We start from the raw sequence: 19,824 nt of genomic DNA on the forward strand, positions 1-19,824 counted from the left end.
ATCGTTTCAGGGCAACATGTGAAATGTGCATTGGTATGTGATGTGAAAGTGGACATCTTTTTAAAAATCCAAAGCTAAACAAAATTCTAGTGAATATTGTAACACTCAAAACAATATAGAACTTCAGTATTACAACTTAGGAACTGTTACTCACTTGACGTTTGTTTTGCATCTTTTTACTGTGAATGTACAACATTTATAGAGCAGCATCAGGGAAAGCAGGAAGGCTTGGAAAAGGCTTATGATAGAGTGCAATGTCAGTAGATCTGGAGGTGCATGAAAGAGAAAGGATTGTCCAGGATATATACGTATGAGGGAGTGAGGACTTGAATTAGAAGCAGACAGGATCCCAGTTAGAGTAGATCTGCACCAGGGATCTTTTTTAAGCCCTTATGTCCTTGATTTGGTTATCGATGTATTGACGCAAGATAAAAGATCAGTCCCCCTGGTGCATGCTTTTTTCTGATGACATTGTGTTGTGTAGCACCAGAAAGGAGGAAGCTGGAAGAATGGAGAATGGTTTTGGAAGACAATTTGAAGAAGACAGAATACTTGAGGTTTAATTATGATCAGGACTCAGAAGTCAGCCTGCAGGGAGAGCTATTGAAAAGAGTGGATACGTTTAAATATCTAGGATGAGTGGTAGCCCAAGATGGCTGAATTGGATGCAGAGATAGCCCACAGAGTGCAGTGTGGATGGAACAACTGGAAGAATTTATCAGGAGTATTGTGTGATTGAAGAATTAAGGTGAAGGTTAAAGGTTAAAGGTAAGGTGAGAAGACCAGCAATAATGAGCGCAGGAGAAGAAGTTGGATGTGGCAGAAATGAGAATGTTGAGAGGGATGTGTAGAGTTATAAAAGAGGACAGAATAAGAAATTAGGTCATCAGAGGCACAACATAAGTGGAAGAAATACCTAAGAAAGCACAGGAAAGTAGGTTGAAGTGGCATGGACATGTGGTGAGGAGAGACAAAGAATATGCAGGCAAAAGAGTGATGGGGAGGAGACAGCAGGGGAGTCAGTAAGATTTATAGGAGAAGAGTTTGACTGGAAAGGTGGTGCGTGACTGAGCTGTATGGAGAAGGTTGAATGAGCATTTCAGCCCCACATAGAAGTGGGAAAGGATGAAGAGAAGCAAGAAGAAGACTGTAGATGATTTTGCCTAACTTTTGACCATGTGTTTATCTAGCATTACACTGTAATCTTTGCCGCTTATAGTATTTGTTCTCTGTGTTTTTATAGACAGATCAAAATGGTTAGAGAAAAGGTGAACACTTTCACAAACAGATTCCTTCAAAGCAATGCATTTGCCATTGTCCTAATCTGTTTTGTCTCATTTGTAAATGTGGCAGTATAGAAGTTTTAATTTGTATCTTTTATGTTGTTGTCTATGAGACATTGCATCACCATTTTGGTAGCTGTGTTTCTATGGGCACCATTGTTTTGTTAGTTGGTTTCATTGGTCTCGCCATATGGTTTGTTGCTAGTCTTGTGGATTGTGACCTGTGATGCTATCACACTTACCCTGTAAAAAATGAAAGTAAACTCTGTAGTTTGTGTGACGTTTGCTTGAAAAAAAAATAATATAAAACAAAAAGCTAGCACTAAACAGAGATTTTGACTTCTGGCTTTATTCTGGATTTGAAGATCAGTGCTTTTGATTTTTACACACTTGAGAAAAGACTATCCTTTTGGTTTCTCCCCATAAAAGCTCATCATTTTCCAGTCATCAAAAGCACAATTTAAAGGTCCACTGGATATGCAGAATACCCACTGCAGTCAATAAAATAGCTAACCAAGTATAAACGTAAATGCAAACAATAGTTCAAACAGTGTTCACATTGGACTTTTGATTGCATATCCACCATTTAATTTAAGTTGAATTGCACTTGTTAAAAACTTGTTATAAACAGCCAGGACAGTAGTACTATGGTTGGTGCTTCAGCCTTGCAGCTGTTGAAATATATCATTCTGTTTTTAGCTAAGAAGTGCTTTATAAATGGTAAGATGTCTGGCAGAGGAGATTGAACTCAGAAAACATAACCGAGCAACAGGCCATGAGAATCATCGAGGAGAATGTTGGGGTGCCAATTGGTTGAAACTCTTGTTTAATTGCACAAAAAGAAAATATCGAGTGCTTGATGACATGGTAGCCCAACACAGTGCTCTGTGTGAACTTGGAATTAATACAAACAAAAGCCCCATCTCTGTCTGTGGCAAGGTTCAAAACTTCATAACACCAGGACCAGAAGGGTGGGGTTTGCACAGAAAGTTGTAGGTGGGGATAGGTGGACAACCTCTCAGAGCTGGGGGCAAAAGAGAAGAAATTGTAAGTGTTAGTGCCCCCCTCTCATCCCAGAATAGTATCGCTTACCTTAGCAGAGCCATTAAGGTGACCCCCAAGCATACGTGTGACAAAACCCAACACTAATACACATTTCTTTTGTGTTTTCTAGGAGTTACCTGTGGTCCACCACCTTCCTTGAAAAATGGCTCTTACAAAGCAGAAGGCTTCCACACAGGCAGCATGGTTACCTACCAGTGTAACAGGGGATTTTACCTTTTGGGAGACTCCAGAGCAGTCTGTGGTGACAATGGAATCTGGAACAGTAATACACCCTCCTGCCTTGGTAATGTTCTTAAATTACTTACTCAAATTATTTAATTTATTTTATTTCTTCACAGGATGCAATAGGTAACACTGCTGCTTCACAGCTCTAAGGATTTGAATTGACAGTGTAGAGTATACATGTTGTTCCTTTGCTCTTATATGGTTTTCTATGGAGTCCAGCTTCTTCTTACGCCCTAAACGTGTCCAAGTTACTATATGGTAAATGGTAAGCTGAGCAAATCAACATGTATTTGTGTATTATATAAATCTAAAAATTGATACAGGGAACGTATAAAGTGTTGGGCTATCAGCCGGTAACCCTGTTTAATGACAGTTTAGAGAAAAAAGTGCAAAAGATGCAAAACAATTCACATCCAGCCAGTCAAATCAAAAAGGTGAGAGATTGATCCTTCCACCTTAGTTAATGGTCCTAATTGAACACCTGCTCCTGGTGGCTTCAAGGTTTTTACAGTGCTGAACCAAAAGAGGCGGAGCTTCACTGTGTAAGTAGAAGCCATTTGTTGTCCAGCTGATGAACGTCTGAACTAAGGAGTTGGTATTAGTGAGAGTGCCCCCTGTCTGCTCAGGGTGGTATTGCTTACCTTTTTGAAGCATTGAAGATGTTCCCTAAGCAAAATGCTTACACAAAGTATATATAACATACACTTTTGGTTTCTCTTCATTTTTGTTTCCTGACTTGTGCAATGGGTTTGATAAAGTAGTTTGTGGTATTTTAATGAAAGTACATGAGTTGCAATATATGTTTTTTAGTTCATTAATTAGATATCTGTATCTGTAATTGCAAGTAAATACTTGACCTGCAGAAGAGAGTTGTTATATCACGACAAATCCAAAAAAATACACATATACTGCAGTTTAAATTGCTTCAATCTCAAATGTTTTCTAGTCTCCACTGCCTTATGCAGCATAAACTAAAATAAACCGTTTGTTAGTCATCTACCATCTCAGAACATAGTTCAAGCAGACTGCTACAACAACAATGATAATAATTTTAGAAACCATGCTACTTATTTGTGGACTCGACGTTTTGATTGCAAGTTCTGTTGACTTATTGGAATAAATCACATGTTTTACTTGTGTTGGAGCCCATGAGGAGTTTTCCCATTTTTCCAGTGTTTTTGTGAGCTTTTCTCCAGGGATTTCTTTTTCTTATATAATTTAAAGTCCATTGATTAGTGACACTAAATTAGCCCAATCCTGAGGGGTGTGTGCCTAAGTGTCCTCAGCGATAAGTCGGTGTCCCATCCATGGCTGCTTCCTGCCTGAGACAGGCTTAGCCTGTTTATAAATTCTCTAATGGGAAGAAATTAGTTAAAATACTGGTGGATAGTCATAAAATAATTTTAACAATTTGTTTCTTTTCCTTTATGTGCAAATGAATTAATTTGTTCAGTTGCGTCTCATATTATCCTAACAATTAAAAAGAAAATCTTACTTGTTTAAGCATTATTTACATTGCACCTATGGATTTCTGCACTATTAAGTTTTACTAAAATATGTATAATGATTTGTTCCTCTAGATGTAGATGAATGTGCGGTGGGATCAGATTGTGACAAGCACTCCGAGTGTCACAACACTTATGGGTCTTATACTTGTACCTGCAGGCATCCCTACACTGGAGATGGTAAAAACTGTACAGGTAAGAAACAATTTGTAATTACCCTCAGTTAGGTGAAAATAGGAAAGTCATATATTCTTATCATTTGGGACAATTATATATTATATGCCTGTTTATCTTTGTATATTACTTTTATTAAACCAATTTGAATACATAAGCATAAATTATATTTCTCTGTTTTCAGTACTGTGCATGGTGATAACAATACAGTAAATTTAATACAAAAGAGAACCAAGTGGACACCTACACCCACCTATGGGCTACCCTGAAAAACATAATTAACAACAAAACACTGTATTAATGGTACATTCACTAATTATTATTATAGGGATTATGTGGAGAATAAGGGCGGCACGGTGGCGCAGTGGTAGCGCTGCTGCCTCGCAGTAAGGAGACCCAGGTTCGGTTTCCGGGTCCTCCCTGCGTGGAGTTTGCATGTTCTCCCCGTGTCTGCGTGGGTTTCCTCCGGGTGCTCCAGTTTCCTTCCACAGTCCAAAGACATTCAGGTTAGGTGGATTGGCGATCCTACATTGTTCCCAATGTGTGCTTGGTGTGTGTGTGCCCTGCGGTGGGCTGGTGCCCTGCCCGGGGTTTGTTTCCTGCCTTGTGCCCCTGTGTTGGCTGGGATTGGCTCCAGCAGACCCTGTAGTTAGGATATAGCGGGTTGGATAATGGAAGGATGGATGGATGTAGAGAATAACAGTGAAATGGGTGGTGCTGGTAGTTCTACTTCCTCATGGGTCCATATGCTGCATCCAGTCACTGGGTGGTGAATTTGGCCTGTGTTTTGGCATGTCAATGTAAGATTTCCTCTCACATGTGAAGTTATTTACCAATTTAAATTAGGCCCTCTAAATCTGTGGAATTTTGCAAGACACTGGGCTTTGACATGCCACAAGACATTTTGGTAAAGTATTTTGACATGTTATTGCTGATGATATAGAAAAACACCAGGTCAATCTGGCACTGGCTTTCTAATGCAAAGGGACATGGTCAGTGACCAGTGGAAAGTTTTGCCTTAGTAGGTAGTATTAATAGATGAGTGATGAGGCTATTCACCATTACAGCTTTGTGTTCCATAATGGTTTACTGATGGTTTTCAGCTGAAGTACTCTGTGACAACACTGTGCCAAGTCATGTCTCAGGCACCCACCTGTAAAAATGAATTCAGATGTTACCAACAATGCAGCCATATGGGGGCTTCATTTGTGTTTTTAAAGGTAAGGGCATTCTCAAATGTCCAAGCACATGGTTATTTACAGTATTAGATCTATCACAGGGCAAGTTCTCTAACCTATCTTTTGAACCTTTGATAATAACTTACAAGACCAAGCACAGTCTGTAACTGTCTTATATTAGTAAGCTTGGGCCAGTCTATGCCACTTTGTACTTTAAACACGGAATTGTCCTTTCCTATGACATACACATGGTATTTTGTTTCCATTATGCCACCTTTTGAGATAAATGTGCCAGCCAGAATGCTTTAACTTACAGTATTTAAAATATCCACTAGGTGGTATATTTGTTCTTCAGCTTTGTCCAGAAAGACAATAATACTATTTGGATATGTGGAACAGAAGGCTTGCTATACATTAGATGTTAAAAAAATTCCTATGACAAAATACTACAGAGAGAGTACTATATTTAGTTTAGATTACATATCCATCTCATGTATTTGTGAAAATCTTTGGTTTCATCAGTCTTGATTATAAAACTCTGCGGTGGGTTGGCACCCTGCCCAGGATTGGTTCCTGCCTTGTGCCCTGTGTTGGCTGGGATTGGCTCCAGCAGACCCCCGTGACCCTGTGTTCGGATTCAGCGGGTTGGAAAATGGATGGATGGATGGATGATTATAAAACTGATATCACCTATTTTCTCAAAAGTTAATTAATCCTTTCTGTAGAGCAGGCATGTAACTGAAAGACATAGTGATCTTGTAGAACCGTTCAACTTGGTGTGTGCACTGACAAAATGTGGTTGGACCAGGGATTATGGCTTTCTTCAATAACCCCTAACTGTTCATCTTTTATTTAAATGTCAGTGTTTTTTGCCACATAGACTTGATATGTACATTTCTTGAACATAATCAGTATAAATGATTTGAGAGATAAGGTTATGCATTGCTTTCTTTGTTTTCTTTTAAATGGGCCCTGCTGATAATGTAGAAATGTAAAGAATGACGTGGGAATTAATACCATGACGTGGTCTACCTCAGCTGAAATACAGAAATGTTTGTTTTATGCCTGCAAGCAGTGAGCTGCCTGTGGCCTTTCGTGGGAGAGTGTATTTGATCAAATTACTCTCAGAGGAGAGCAATATACTCAATTGCAATAGTTTGTATCTTAGTGTGTTTCTTTAACACCATCTCGCCAGGATTCTTGAAGGTTAACATTCATACTGCGCTGAGATGGCTAGAAAACCTCTGTAGGCCTGCAACAGCTCACTAATACTTGTACTAGCCTTCTCACTACACAACTCAACCTGATTTTTAGTCAGAGAAATGTCTAATTTAATGACTTCCTTCTTCTTTCGGCTGTTCCCGTTTGGGGTTGCCACAGCGGATCATCTTCTTCCATATCTTTCTGTCCTTTGCATCTTGCTCTGTTACACTCATCACCTGCATGTCCTCTCTCACCACATCCATAAACCTTCTCTTAGGCCTTCCTCTTTTCCTCTTCCCTGGCAGCTCTTTCCTTAGCATCCTTCTCCCAATATACCCAGCATCTCTCCTCTACACATGTCCAAACCAACGCAATCTCGCCTCTCTGACTTTGTCTCCCAACTGTCCAACTTGAGCTGACCCTCTAATGTACTCATTTCTAATCCTATCCATCCACGTCACACTCAGTGCAAGTCTTAGCATCTTTTTCTAATTTAATGACTGCAGTTACTAAGTTCATTAGCTCAATGTTTGGCCAACTATAGTACTAGGAATCGTATGGAGTGAAGGATTCCTTTAAAACTTTTCAATACAGTTCTAAGACTTCCTACAGCACAAAAGTATCACAAGATTACTTTATTTAAACAGCCAATCAACGTGAATTTCTGCAGTGTTGGAATAAGCACTTACCAGCAAGCTCTTTAGTAGTCAGCAATAATAATATGAAATCAGTGTTAAAGCTAAATTAGGAAATAACATACTATTTTTATTTAAGATGACAAACTGTTCCCAGATGTTCAGAAGCAGTATTTCTCTGACTAACCATTGAATTTTATAAACTGGAATGGGTAACAATTCTCATACCTCAAAAACTTAATGGCTAAGATAGTATTTTTACAGGAGGCATTTACAGGACCCGTTTCAACTGCAAAGAGAATGGATTGGCGAAATTTTTCATTCTTGCTCTAAAACAAAAACCAGAGGTGTGTGAATTTGTATACATAAGGTAATCCCATTTGTAACATTAGACATAGTATCCAACCCTGAAGGGTAAAGTATTCAATTCTAAAGTAATTTTGACAAATATATATGTACCTAATGTTAATGATAGTGATTTTATCCAAAACATATTTGAATCTGTCTCCAGTATGAGCACTCATAAAATTATAATAGAGTTTTTAATTACGTTTTATATCCAGATCTGGATAGATCTTCAGGTACGGTGACAATAACCTCTAAAACCATAAAGACACAGTTTGTAATGGGTCATAATTTATCGGACCCATGGAGCTTCTTATATCCAAATTCAAGAAAATATTCCTACTTCTCCCCAGTACTTCATAGCTACTTGAGAATTTATTATTTCTTCATCAATAATAATTTACTGCTCACAGTCAAATCTTGTAAGCTATTGTTATCTTCGATCACGCTCCTCTTATCTTGGAGCTCCAATCATTATGCCCTACACATTCATGTCATAACTGGAGTATCATGTTATATGCTCACCCACAAAATCTCACTTACCAGAAATTGAATTATCTTTGGGTGCAAGAAAATCCTTTGATAGAATTGAATTAGGACAATCAATTCACTACATTGCACAAATTCAGGTTTGGAACAAATATTTCCACATAGATAAAATTGCAGTCTTGAAGCCTCAGTTTGTTTTAACAACACACACTCTGACTTCTTCAAACTATAATGTGGTACTCAGTAACAGAGCCTTCTATCACTATTTCTTTTCTCAATAGCCATTGAGCCACTGGTTATTCATGTTTCAAATATGTCTCACATAAAGGAGATTGCCAAAAAAGGACTCAAGAAGAAAATATCAATATAAACAGATAATTTGGTACGTTATATATCAGACACACAAATATCTTCTTACCATTAGGCCATAACACATTAGCAGAATTTCAAAAGACATCTGGGCTCAAAGACCTGGGGACCTGGGTTCACTTCCCGGGTCCTCCCTGCGTGGAGTTTGCATGTTCTCCCAGTGTCTGCGTGGGTTTCCTCTGGGCGCTCCGGTTTCCTCCCACAGTCCAAAGACATGCTGGTTAGGTGGATTGGCGATTCTAAATTGGCCCTAGTGTGTGCTTGGTGTGTGGGTGTGTTTGTGTGTGTCCTGCGGTGGGTTGGCACCCTGCCCGGGATTGGTTCCTGCCTTGTGCCCTGTGTTGGCTGGGATTGGCTCCAGCAGACCCCCGTGACCCTGTGTTCGGATTCAGCGGGTTGGAAAGTGGGTGGATCTGGGCTCAAAGTTAATTTGAATAAAAGTGTGCTTTTTCCAGTGAACTCTCTAGCACACCATACTGCACTGGATTTCTATCCATTCATTCTGTCAAAACATTTTAAATATCTAAGGATAAACAACACATGTAAATATAAGATTGTTTTCAACACATTTTTTGTAAGAGTATGGAAAAAATCAATCAAGACATTAACAGTTGGTCTACGCTCACCTTAGCAAGGAGAATCAGTACCATTAAGATGAACATTCTTCCTAAGGTTCTATTTGTATTTCAGAGCATCCCTATATACATTAGCAAATCATTCTTTTAGAAACTACACTCAATTATAACCTCATTTAACTGGCATTCAGGGCGTCCATGCATTCAAAAGGTGACTCTACAAAGACCTAAAGCAGAAGGTGGCATGGTATTACCTAACTTGCAATTTTATTACAGGGGATAGGAATATAAACACTATAAACACCTGGGATTTGGCAGTGGTGAATGAATTTACACCAGCCTGGTCTGCAACAGAAATTCCAGTCTTGCTGTATTTTTTCTTTATATACCCTGCTTTGTGCTCTAGTAAATACTAATTTTCATCAACATACTAATAATCCAGTCATCCACCAATCACTTATAATATGAAACTAATGCTGGATGCGCTTCAAGCAGAACACTTCAAACATGAACATCCTTCCAACTTTTATCTGTTGCTCCTCTACAGTCTTAAAAATTAAGGTTCCAGAGCAGCTCTTCAAAGCGATGCCATAGGGGAAAAATGTTTGGTTCTTAAAAGACACATCCACTTGAAGGCTCCAGAATGAACCGTTAGAACTGTAGCAGGCTCCAAACAGTAAATAACGATGAATATATGATCATCTTCTTCTTCTTCGGCTGCTCCCGTTAGAGGTTGCCATAATAGTAGATAATAATAATAGATTTAATAATAGCAGGTTAGGTGGATTGGCGATTCTAAATTGGCCCTGGTGTGTGGGTGTGTTTGTGTGTGTCCTGCGGTGGGTTGGCACCCTGCCCACGATTGGTTCCTGCCTTGTGCCCTGTGTTGGTATTAATAATAGATTTGTGAAATACTAATGGCTCATGATTTTAAAAGGACTCTTGCTGCATACAGTAACACAGACTAAGTTCAGGTTTGCTAAATCTGTTAGTATCCTGCTAGGTAGCCTACCATACATTAAAGATTTCTATATATTAGGAAGTTTTTCAAAGCATAAAAAATCTTCATAAGCAAATAACTTTTCCCAGTATGAAATGGTGCTTTGTCAAGATGTGGTTCTAGGAGGAACCACACAACCCAGTAAAGAACCATAAAATGCCATTAAAGAACTATTATTTATAAGAGCGTACACGGTAATCCCCTTTTTCAACCTTCTCAAACCTACTCAGTATTTAATCTATGGAAAATGCTCTGGATTATGACACTTGGAGAACTGTATATAAATAACGTATTTTTATATTATGAACAATTACGCTTTAGATGCAACTTTTCAGCAACACAATTTTCCCACTATTTTCAAATTTTAAATTTTGTTTAAAGAAACCTTACCCTAATTTTCCACACCTCCCACCCATTTATCTACCAGAAGGCAATCAATCACACTTATCTCATTTAAATTGTCCAAAATGTTCCCAGGGCAGGATCCAAATTGCGATTACTGCCATCTAGTTCCAGCATCACTAGGCTATATGTTTTGGAAATGCACCAAATTAACTTCGTTTTGGAGAAAAATCTTTAAATATTTATCAGACAGCCTTGGTGTCACAATCACTTCTAACCCATTAACAGCTATATGCAGTATGATGTACTCCCAGATGGGCTTAAACTGGATAAGGACACATTTTTGGTCATAACTTATACCACACCATTAGAATGTAGTGATGCTTAACTGGAAGAGTCCCAGTCCACCTTTTTCAACTCAGGGGTGTAAGTAACATTCTATGTTATTTGACATTTGAAAAAAAACAAATTCACACTTAGAGGATCTGTCTAAAACGTTTTTAAAATATGGCAAGACTTAATTAAAAAGTTCAGACTAAGCATTCATATGGGGGGAAAGGTGGGGTTGTTTCTTCTTGTGGCTCTCCTCCCGGCCTCTTTTTCTTGGGTTGGGGTTGAATTCTTGTTTTGTTAGGTTTAGATTGTATACTATGTTAAAAAAATAAAATTAATTAAAAAAAGAAATAAACACTTATTTCCAAATACCAAGACGTCTATGCCAATCTTTATTCTCAATTTGAATGATCTGACATATGTGCTGGCTCCAAAGTTCAATGGTCCTCTTCTCCAATTGCACAGTGCAAAACGATCACTTTCCTTCTTTTCTTGCAGCAGCTTTTATTCTTCACCATTTGTGGCCATGCTATGCATTACACTTCCATGTCAGTTGCTCATTGGCTACAAACTCTGTAGCTACAAAATAAGAATCCATCACTACAACTAGCATCTTCTTAAAATGAAATCAAACCACAAGTCCACTATGACTGATTTGCTGGAGATGTCACACTACTTGACCAGCATTATCAGGCATTTACTGGGCCTATCTACTACTTGCTGTAATTTTATCTAAATTATGTCAATGAAGGCTATAACTGAAAATCAGAAGGAAGAATTGAAGGGTTGATTTGGGTCCATCAGCTAAAGTCCAAATTGGTCTTGGACTTCTCGACTCTTTCTCTGTCTTTTCCAAACCTCAAGTCCGCAATCTTGGTGTTACATTTGATAGTAACCTCTCTTTTGAGAAACAAGTTAATTCTGTAGTCAAGAGTTGCCTTTTCCAACTTCGTCTATTAGGTAAGATAAAGCCTTTTTTATCTTCTAGGGATCTTCAGATAGCTACTCATGTGTTTATTTTTTCTCACCTCGATTACTGTAACTCGCTGTATTCTGGGATTAACAAATCCCTGATACACAGGTTACACTTGGTTCAAAATGCTGCCGCTCGCTTTCTGGTTGGGGCAAGAAAGTATGACTCTGTTTCTCCTAATTTAGCTTCTTTACACTGGCTGCCTGTCAGTTTTCGAATTGATTTTAAAATCTTGCTGCTAGCTTTTAAATCTTTACATGGGCTTGCTCCTGGTCAGTTGTCTCTTGTTACCCCTCATACCAAGTACAAAACCAAGGGGGACAGGGCTTTTGCAGCTGCTGCACCTCGCCTGTGGAACGCTTTACCTCATCATATGAAGGAGTCGTCTACAATTGAACTGTTTAAAACAAGACTAAAGACTCATTTCTATTCACTTGCATTCCATGACCTTCAGTAATACTAATGGTTTCCTCTTTGTGATTATATAACATTACTTCTATTTTTTATGTATATAACATTACTTCTAATTATTATGTATTTTATTTTATGTTCATATGTTTTATTTCTATTTATGTTTTATGTTAATTTGTTTTGTTTTTCTTTTATTCTATTATTGTAAAGCACTTTGGCCACAGCATTACTATGTTGTTTTAAATGTGCTATATAAATAAATTGACATGGACATTGACATTAATGTTGGCGTAAGGGAGAACCTGGCACACCTCTACCAATTTATGTAATATGAATTTTAATGTCTGGCTAACTTTTCATTTGATCTAATTATGATATAGAGAGGTATTTACTTTTATTTTCAGCACTTTAGCAGCTTGATTATAAATTTTGGACATGATAGTATTCCCTGATAAGTTTAAAGCTCTACTTACCTAAAAGATCTCGTCTGTCAATTCAATTCAGTATATTTTTGTTCAGCACTCCTCATTGAGTGCAGGCCCAGAGTTCTGTATATATCCAGACATATCTATCACATATTCTAGCTTTGGTATTTGCTGTCAGGAGCAGTACTGTTTTCTTATTTTGGGCGGCATCATCTACTATAACTAGTATATATTTATAGCTACATAGTAATTTATCAAAAGGACCCACTATGCTCATCAACTGGTCCTTGTGTAGATCATTTGTCAGAGGAAATGCTTGTTGGCACCTTGGAATGTTTGTTAATTTGACATTCAACACAAAAGTCAGAATATATTTTTATTTCTTACTTGGTTCCTCATTTTAAGATAACTTAAAAATAGTTTGTCCTCTGTTTAATGAACTTTGAAATGGCTCCCCATACTCCAGCTGAAGCAACACTCTCTGATGCCCTCGGGGCACAAGCAGCTGCATTTTTAGCTTAACATATTACTTGATATAGCTAAGGTTTTCTACACTAAAGTCAGAGCTTTGTGAACTTGAAACCAGATTCCTGGAATTTTGAAGTCATCAAGTCAAAGCATGTCATCATTCCACTATTCTGTTTTAAACAGCAGTTTAGGTAGCATCCAAGGGTGATGTTTTCTTTCCTCCAAAACTAGAGACCTCTGTTTGTTGTGGAACCCACTGGGTATTGGATGAAGTACACTTCAGTATCAGAAACATGGATCTGCTTAACTTACTGTTAATTTTTTTAGCCAGTTACAGCCAAATATTTCAGCGTGTGATTTTGCAGGTATACCATCCCCCATAAGAGTAGCATCAGTTCCTTTCAAAGCAGAACGTATTCAGTGTTGCACAGGCATCCCCATAGACACAAGTGATGTTATGATTTATACTTTGATTCGTCAGTCTAATGAAGATGTTCTAACATCTGGGTCATGACAATGGTAGTTTCAATCTGAATTATCAAGCAATACTTGGCAGAATGCTCGTCAGGACATTTAGTCTCATATTTATGTGGGTGTGTATGTTTCCTTAAGCCTCAGATACTTAAGTTCTCCCATCACCCCATGTTGACCTAACATTCTTCTTCTTTCGGCTGCTCCCATTAGGAGTTGCCACAGTGGATCATCTTGTTCCATATCTTCCTGTCCTCTGCATCTTGCTCTGTTACATCCATCACCTGCATGTCCTCTCTCACCACATCCATAAACCTTCTCTTAGGCCTTCCTCTTTTCCTAAAGTTCCTACCCTCAGTTCCACTCTCTTTACTTTCCTCCTCTCCACCTGCCTCCGGACATGTCTCCCACCTCTTCTTCTCCTTCTTCGGCCAACAGTAGCCCAATTTTCACCAGAACCCTGTTGGCTAACAGTACTGGTGGTGGCCATCGTTAACCCGGGCCTTGACCGAACCAGTAGGGAAATTCGTATTGTTATCTGCATATTAATTAATCTGGCAAAATGTTACACCGGATGCCCTTCCTGATGTAACCCTCCCCATTTATCTGGGCTTGGGACCAGCATGAAGAAACAAACTGGATTGTGCATTCCCTGTGGCTGGGTTCCATGTTGACCTAACATTATAGATGCTAATTCTGGTAAAGCAACTTCCCTGTTTTTCCACATGTTGCCCCGGAGCTCCAGTACTTCAGAAGTTCGTGGGTCCAACTTTCTTATCTCCAGAGAGCATTTACTGCCCCTGGCCTTTCTTACCCTGGTCACAACTACTGAGATGCAAGCCTGGCCTATTTTTTCCACCATAGCAAAATACAGTACTACTGTTGGACCAGGCTGTAGATGGAAGATGAGAGAAACCTGCAAAAACCTTTTAATGACTACCGCCTTTGGGATTCTTTTCCACTGGGATGGGCTAATGTTGGAGCCACCTTGTTACAAGTTTCCAGGTTTGGAATATCTTAGCTTATACAGTGTAGGCCTTTTATCATCAATATGCTGTTGATCCTCAAGAATCTAATAAGGGGAGCTTTATGTCTAAGACATGGCATGTTTGAAAGTCTACACTGTTAAAATTTTAGTTGCCAGCAACGGCAAAAGACATTTCCTTTAAATACCCATAAGAATCACTCGTTTTGTAGTGTAGCACATTAGCAAGTTTTGTTCTTTGCCTAGAAAATGAGCTTTGGGTGAGCCACAGATACTTCCAGTACATCCTAATGAGTAGCGTTTGGCACAGCACTTTCTCCAGTGCAGATCTACCTGCAATATTAGACATAATTCCATTGGGTGTGGTTATTGTGATTATTGTGATGTGGATTTAAAAGCATTCAGAAAACCAACCCACCTGCCTGGTTCACAAGTAAGGAAAAAAAGAAACCAATGAAACCATTCATTCTTCTCCAACACAGAGATACTGTAAGTATGGGTTACTTATAACCACACTAGGTACCAAAATAATCACCTCCATAATAGTTGCTCCCTCTGTCTCTTGATCTTGTTGCTTTTGTCTGTCCCTTCTCTGTCTTCTTCATTAAATTGCCTTATAAAACAGGATAATGGCTTTAATTATTTAAAAACGGAGCAGAATAGAAATAGGAGTTTAAAAGGTAGGTCTTTTTGAAATGCATTGTCCTTTTCATTGATGAATGAATAGACAGGTGCATAAGAGTTATTGTTGGAGTCTGCACTCCCTCCTGTGTTTCATTTTAAGTAGTCCTCGTAGGGGCTAGTCAAAGGGTTTGTCTGCAGAAGTTATCATTAATAAAGGGTGCATTTTCCTTTTACTTGACCCAATTTTAACAAAAGATTTTTTTTCATAAGCATAAATCAATATTATCCTCTAATCCTCTTTTAGCCTGTAACCCCATTAACAAACGAATACATTTAAAATATACCCATATATATTAAAGTGCTGTCTATACTGTTGGATGATCTGCTGTCAATCATATGCTACGTATCTTGTGTTGTTGACAATCACATGGTATCTGGTCAATCCATGACAATATAAAAAAATGTGGTAGATCTAATATATAGACCTCTGCTTTATTCACTAATACACAGTAAAGAACAGTAACAAAGCTCATGTAAGAGATGATGTCTTCTGTTTTCTAAAACACACTTGTCAAAATAGAAATTACCAGAACATGAAGGTGTTACCCAAGGCTTACCAAATTTGGTATGCATAACATTTGTAGGGAAGGTCAAGTCATGGTGTAGATTAGAGGATGCTATTGATTTATCCTAGTTGAAGTTGGGTCAAGTAAACCTATTTTCTCAAATAGTCATGTCTGGGAAGAGAACAACAGCATGGCCTTGAGCAGCTGTTGGGTTCTGAGGGGGGTCAGATCATTGGTATCTGTGAGGGAGGCATTTCTTTCAGTATTGTCGAAATACCACCACTGTCATATAATGATGTTAGCCAGTAGGGGCTGATCATAGCATAGTATGCTAATGTGACTGGCAGACATTCCTAGCAACTCAATCAGAAAAATCTGCGGCTCAGCCCGACAAAAACTAAACCATTTTATTTTTGTCTTAAGTCATAGGGATAGGCTTATATGTGCGCAACAGCTGAAAAATAAGTGAACGCTCATCCAGTAATATAATGCATATAATGCAGTCTAAAAAATGGAAGAACACAGATGTTTTGAAACACGCAACTAGAACAGAGGTCCATATGTCTGATGTCTCACGTTTTGTATACCATGACAGAACTGGAAAAAAATAAAAGGGTCAAGTTCTGCTGATCTCTTCATACCTGGAAAATCCTTTACAGGTATCAGTGCTGTCAGGCAGCACATTATTGTCTGTCAGAATGCAGTGAGCTCGTAAAATTTTGGAAATGTAAAAACTGACCTGAAAAGACAGCAGCATCGAGTCTGGTAGTTTGTCATCCCTTGTGATAATTCATGTAATGTGACATGCTCAAGATGGTGAGATCCGGCAAACCATGCCAAATATGATTTAAATTGGACATCAATTTTAATTTCCATTTTCACCAGTGTACTGTTCTGAAGGTATTTCAGTGCAGCCTTATTTTTTATGTGTATATTACTCAATAATATTGTACTGTTGCTATTGTAACTGTAGCATTTCTTATAAAAAATATAAATATTAATTTCACCTTCTTTCCTTCCTCCTATAATGTTTAGCACTGCTTCTGGCTTCCATTTCAAGTGTTTAAATATGCAAACTAACAATTGCACAATTTAAGAGAACTTACCCTAAAAGGCTTGTGTCCAAATTGTTTTTGTTTTTCTTAGAGCCTGTTAAATGTCCAAATCCTGGATCCCTGGAATTTGGCCTTGTGAATGGCACCGATTTTACAGCTGGTCAAAAAGTTTACTTCTCTTGTAAGGAGGGATATCATTTAATAGGCGCCACTCACATAACATGCTTGGAATTTGGAATATGGAGTGAACATGCCCCACACTGCCAAGGTATGTCATTTATGCTAGATGTAACAGCAGTTCCTGTGAGTATCACATACTGTATACGTATGTCTGAATTTCATTTCAGATATGTGATCAAATCAAATTATGTGTGTGATATGTGTGTGTATCAAGTATATTTAGATAAGTTCTCTCCCAAGCACATGTGTGTGATAACATATAGGAGTATCATGCTGTTTATTTGGAAAATGCCTTAGCACAAGTAGAATTACACAATCAGGATACATTTTAAACTGTAAAACACATCTCATCTCATTTTCTGAAACTGCTTCTACTGGTGAGGGTCCAAGCTGGTCAGCCCAGACTTTCCTATACCTATCTACAGATCCCAGCACTTCCTAGAGAAGCTGATAGATATACTGTAATCCCTCCATTGTGTCCTAGTTCTGCCACAGGGTCAAGATCCAGTGGGACATACCTGGAGCAGCACAAAGGAGAACTGGTAGGGGTGCCATTCTTCAAATATGCCCAATAAAGCTCAACTGGCTTTTCTCAATCCGAAGAAGCAGCGACTCTACTCTGAGGCTCTCCCAAAATTTCTGAGCTTCTCACCCTATCATGGAGTGTCAGCAAAGCCAAAGGCAGTTTAAATGACTTGTTCACAAGGCAGTTCAAAAATTAAGATGGAACTGAAAGCCTTTTACTTTAATTTTGAATGTCCCGGGTACTTCTCTTCACTGCCTGCCTGCCTGTCTGATGTATGAACATTAATGCATATCCTTCTGCCCATATTTCCTTATGAAATAGCTTCACACTGTTCCAGTGTGGTGCTGAGACCACATGGTTCATTGTGTGGTGTGATGTAATCAACACATGCTCCCAACCTTTATATAGTGTAGGGTTGTGTACTGTATACCCTCAGATTTATGCATGTAGTGCCAATTTAGAAACACTAAATAATCTAACATCTACAGGTTAGGGATGTAGAAGGAAAAGCAATGTATATCAAGACAAACTTAAGCAGATGTTAGGAGATATGTGGACTCTGACAATGACTGGATCAAAATTCAAACAGTGTAAGCAGTAAGGGTGCAGACTCAACACTGTGCCACCAAGTAATATATACAATTACACCTAGAAGATTTGGTATGTTATAATATAATATAACCTAGGTGTAGTTAGGATATAGCAGGTTGGATAATGGATGGATGTATGGATAGGCTAGTTAAAGAAGGATGCATATTGCAGGATACATTGCAATTAGTATAAAGCAATCCTTAATATTTTCAGACACACAATAGCCCAGCTACTTCTTTGCCACTGATCCAGCACTGGAACTTGCTAGAGGTGTTACCAATTCTGCACAAAGTTGTTTGCCAAATGAAGCTGACACATTGTATATGATCTTGATGGGAAAACTGAACATGCCTGAGGGTCTGAAGATGAGATCACATAGTGTTTAATGATGCAGATCTGACATTTCATTCATTCAGTTGCTTATATTTTGGTGACAATGTCTTTATTCCATGCATGTGTTAATATTTCTCGTATGGGTGAATATACCTTATTCTCAGGTTTATTATCTAAACTATATTTTTTTTATTAATTTTCTAATTTTCAGTTGTAAATTGTGGCAAGCCCACTATCCCAGAGAATGCTATAATGAAAGGATCTGACTATACTTATGGAAATAAAGTCATTTTTAGGTAAATAATTTAAATTATGCTGTTTTATTTTTGCACAGAGAAACATAAACACAAAGGTGAATGAAACAATTCATCTTATAAAGCTTGTCCAAATGAATAAGTAGATAAGTAGAAACTGAGATGGAGTTGTGCCTCAGTCATTTGGTGTTTGATAATTGTGGCTTTTCAAAAATCCTCTGATGATCAACTTCACAGCCAAATAAGTAATGTAAAGGAAATCAGGGGTTTGCATTAAAATGAGAAAATAAGTTTTGAATAAAAAATTGTGTAATTGGTCATCATAACACTGGTGTAAAATGCAACTATCATGGCTCAACCAGGCCTGCATCCCTGGTCTCTGTTTTCTTTTCTTTGTTTATTTTATTATTTTTTGTTCATTATCTTATTATATATTTTCAATGTAAATGTTTTGGGTAAGTTCTTTTCTCACATCTGCTGCTTTTAATTACGTTTTTTTTTACATTTTTAAATTCTTTTATATTTGTTAGGAATGTTAATTTAGTTTATTGTGTTGTTATTGTGTTTTATATGCTGAGCCAAAGGGTGCGGGGCCTCCTAATTCTACAGCTGTGGCTGCAGGCCACTACTTTAAGGCCTGAGATGCCCCAACATGAGGCATTAGCTATTTCTCTTGTTGTACGGCTCTAACTTAGATTCCAATTGTTCTTGTTGAATATTGTTTTCATTTTTGATCTCTGTTTTTTGGACTTCTGGCTCATGCCTTTAGTTTGGATTTCATTTTGGGCATTGATTATTGCTTAAGTTGCTTCTTGGAGGCAACATTTTGAATACTTTTTCTTTGGATGTATATTTTCCATTTTGAATAAGCGTTATTATATTATTATTAGAAATGGTTTTGTTTTGTGGGCCAGGGGTTTTTTGGTTTTCCTCTACCTTTTGGAGATTTTAAGCTTGGCCTTTTTGATTAAACAAATTATAAGTTTGCTTTAGTTTCAGAGCCAGGCCTGCGTCATGCTTTGAGGCCTACTTAGAGCTTTAATGATTAATTTTTGAAATTGACACCTTTCTGAGTTTTATGGGCCTGCATCTCACAACAATGGCAGCCATTATTTATAAATGGTTTAGTAGTAAGTTTCTTTGTGTTTTAGTAAAACATTCTTTACCAATTCCTAGGCATACTATCACACAAATAAGTTAATATTTCACCAACATGTACTGTAAATGATTAAATGTAGCAT

At 38.0% G+C, this 19,824-nt stretch overlaps 1 protein-coding gene across 1 annotated transcript in view; it reads left to right on the forward strand.

The window, feature by feature from the left end:
- Positions 1 to 19,824, forward strand: part of LOC114654317 (sushi, von Willebrand factor type A, EGF and pentraxin domain-containing protein 1) — a 328,570-nt gene that overhangs the window by 219,644 nt on the left and 89,102 nt on the right. The window contains 4 exon segments of the mRNA XM_028804783.2: positions 2,458 to 2,631; positions 4,154 to 4,273; positions 16,791 to 16,967; positions 18,541 to 18,625. Of these exon segments, the coding sequence (XP_028660616.2) occupies positions 2,458 to 2,631; positions 4,154 to 4,273; positions 16,791 to 16,967; positions 18,541 to 18,625 (556 nt within the window).

Source organism: Erpetoichthys calabaricus, chromosome 7, assembly GCF_900747795.2.
Source record: "Erpetoichthys calabaricus chromosome 7, fErpCal1.3, whole genome shotgun sequence".
Taxonomy (NCBI): Eukaryota; Metazoa; Chordata; class Cladistia; order Polypteriformes; family Polypteridae; genus Erpetoichthys; species Erpetoichthys calabaricus.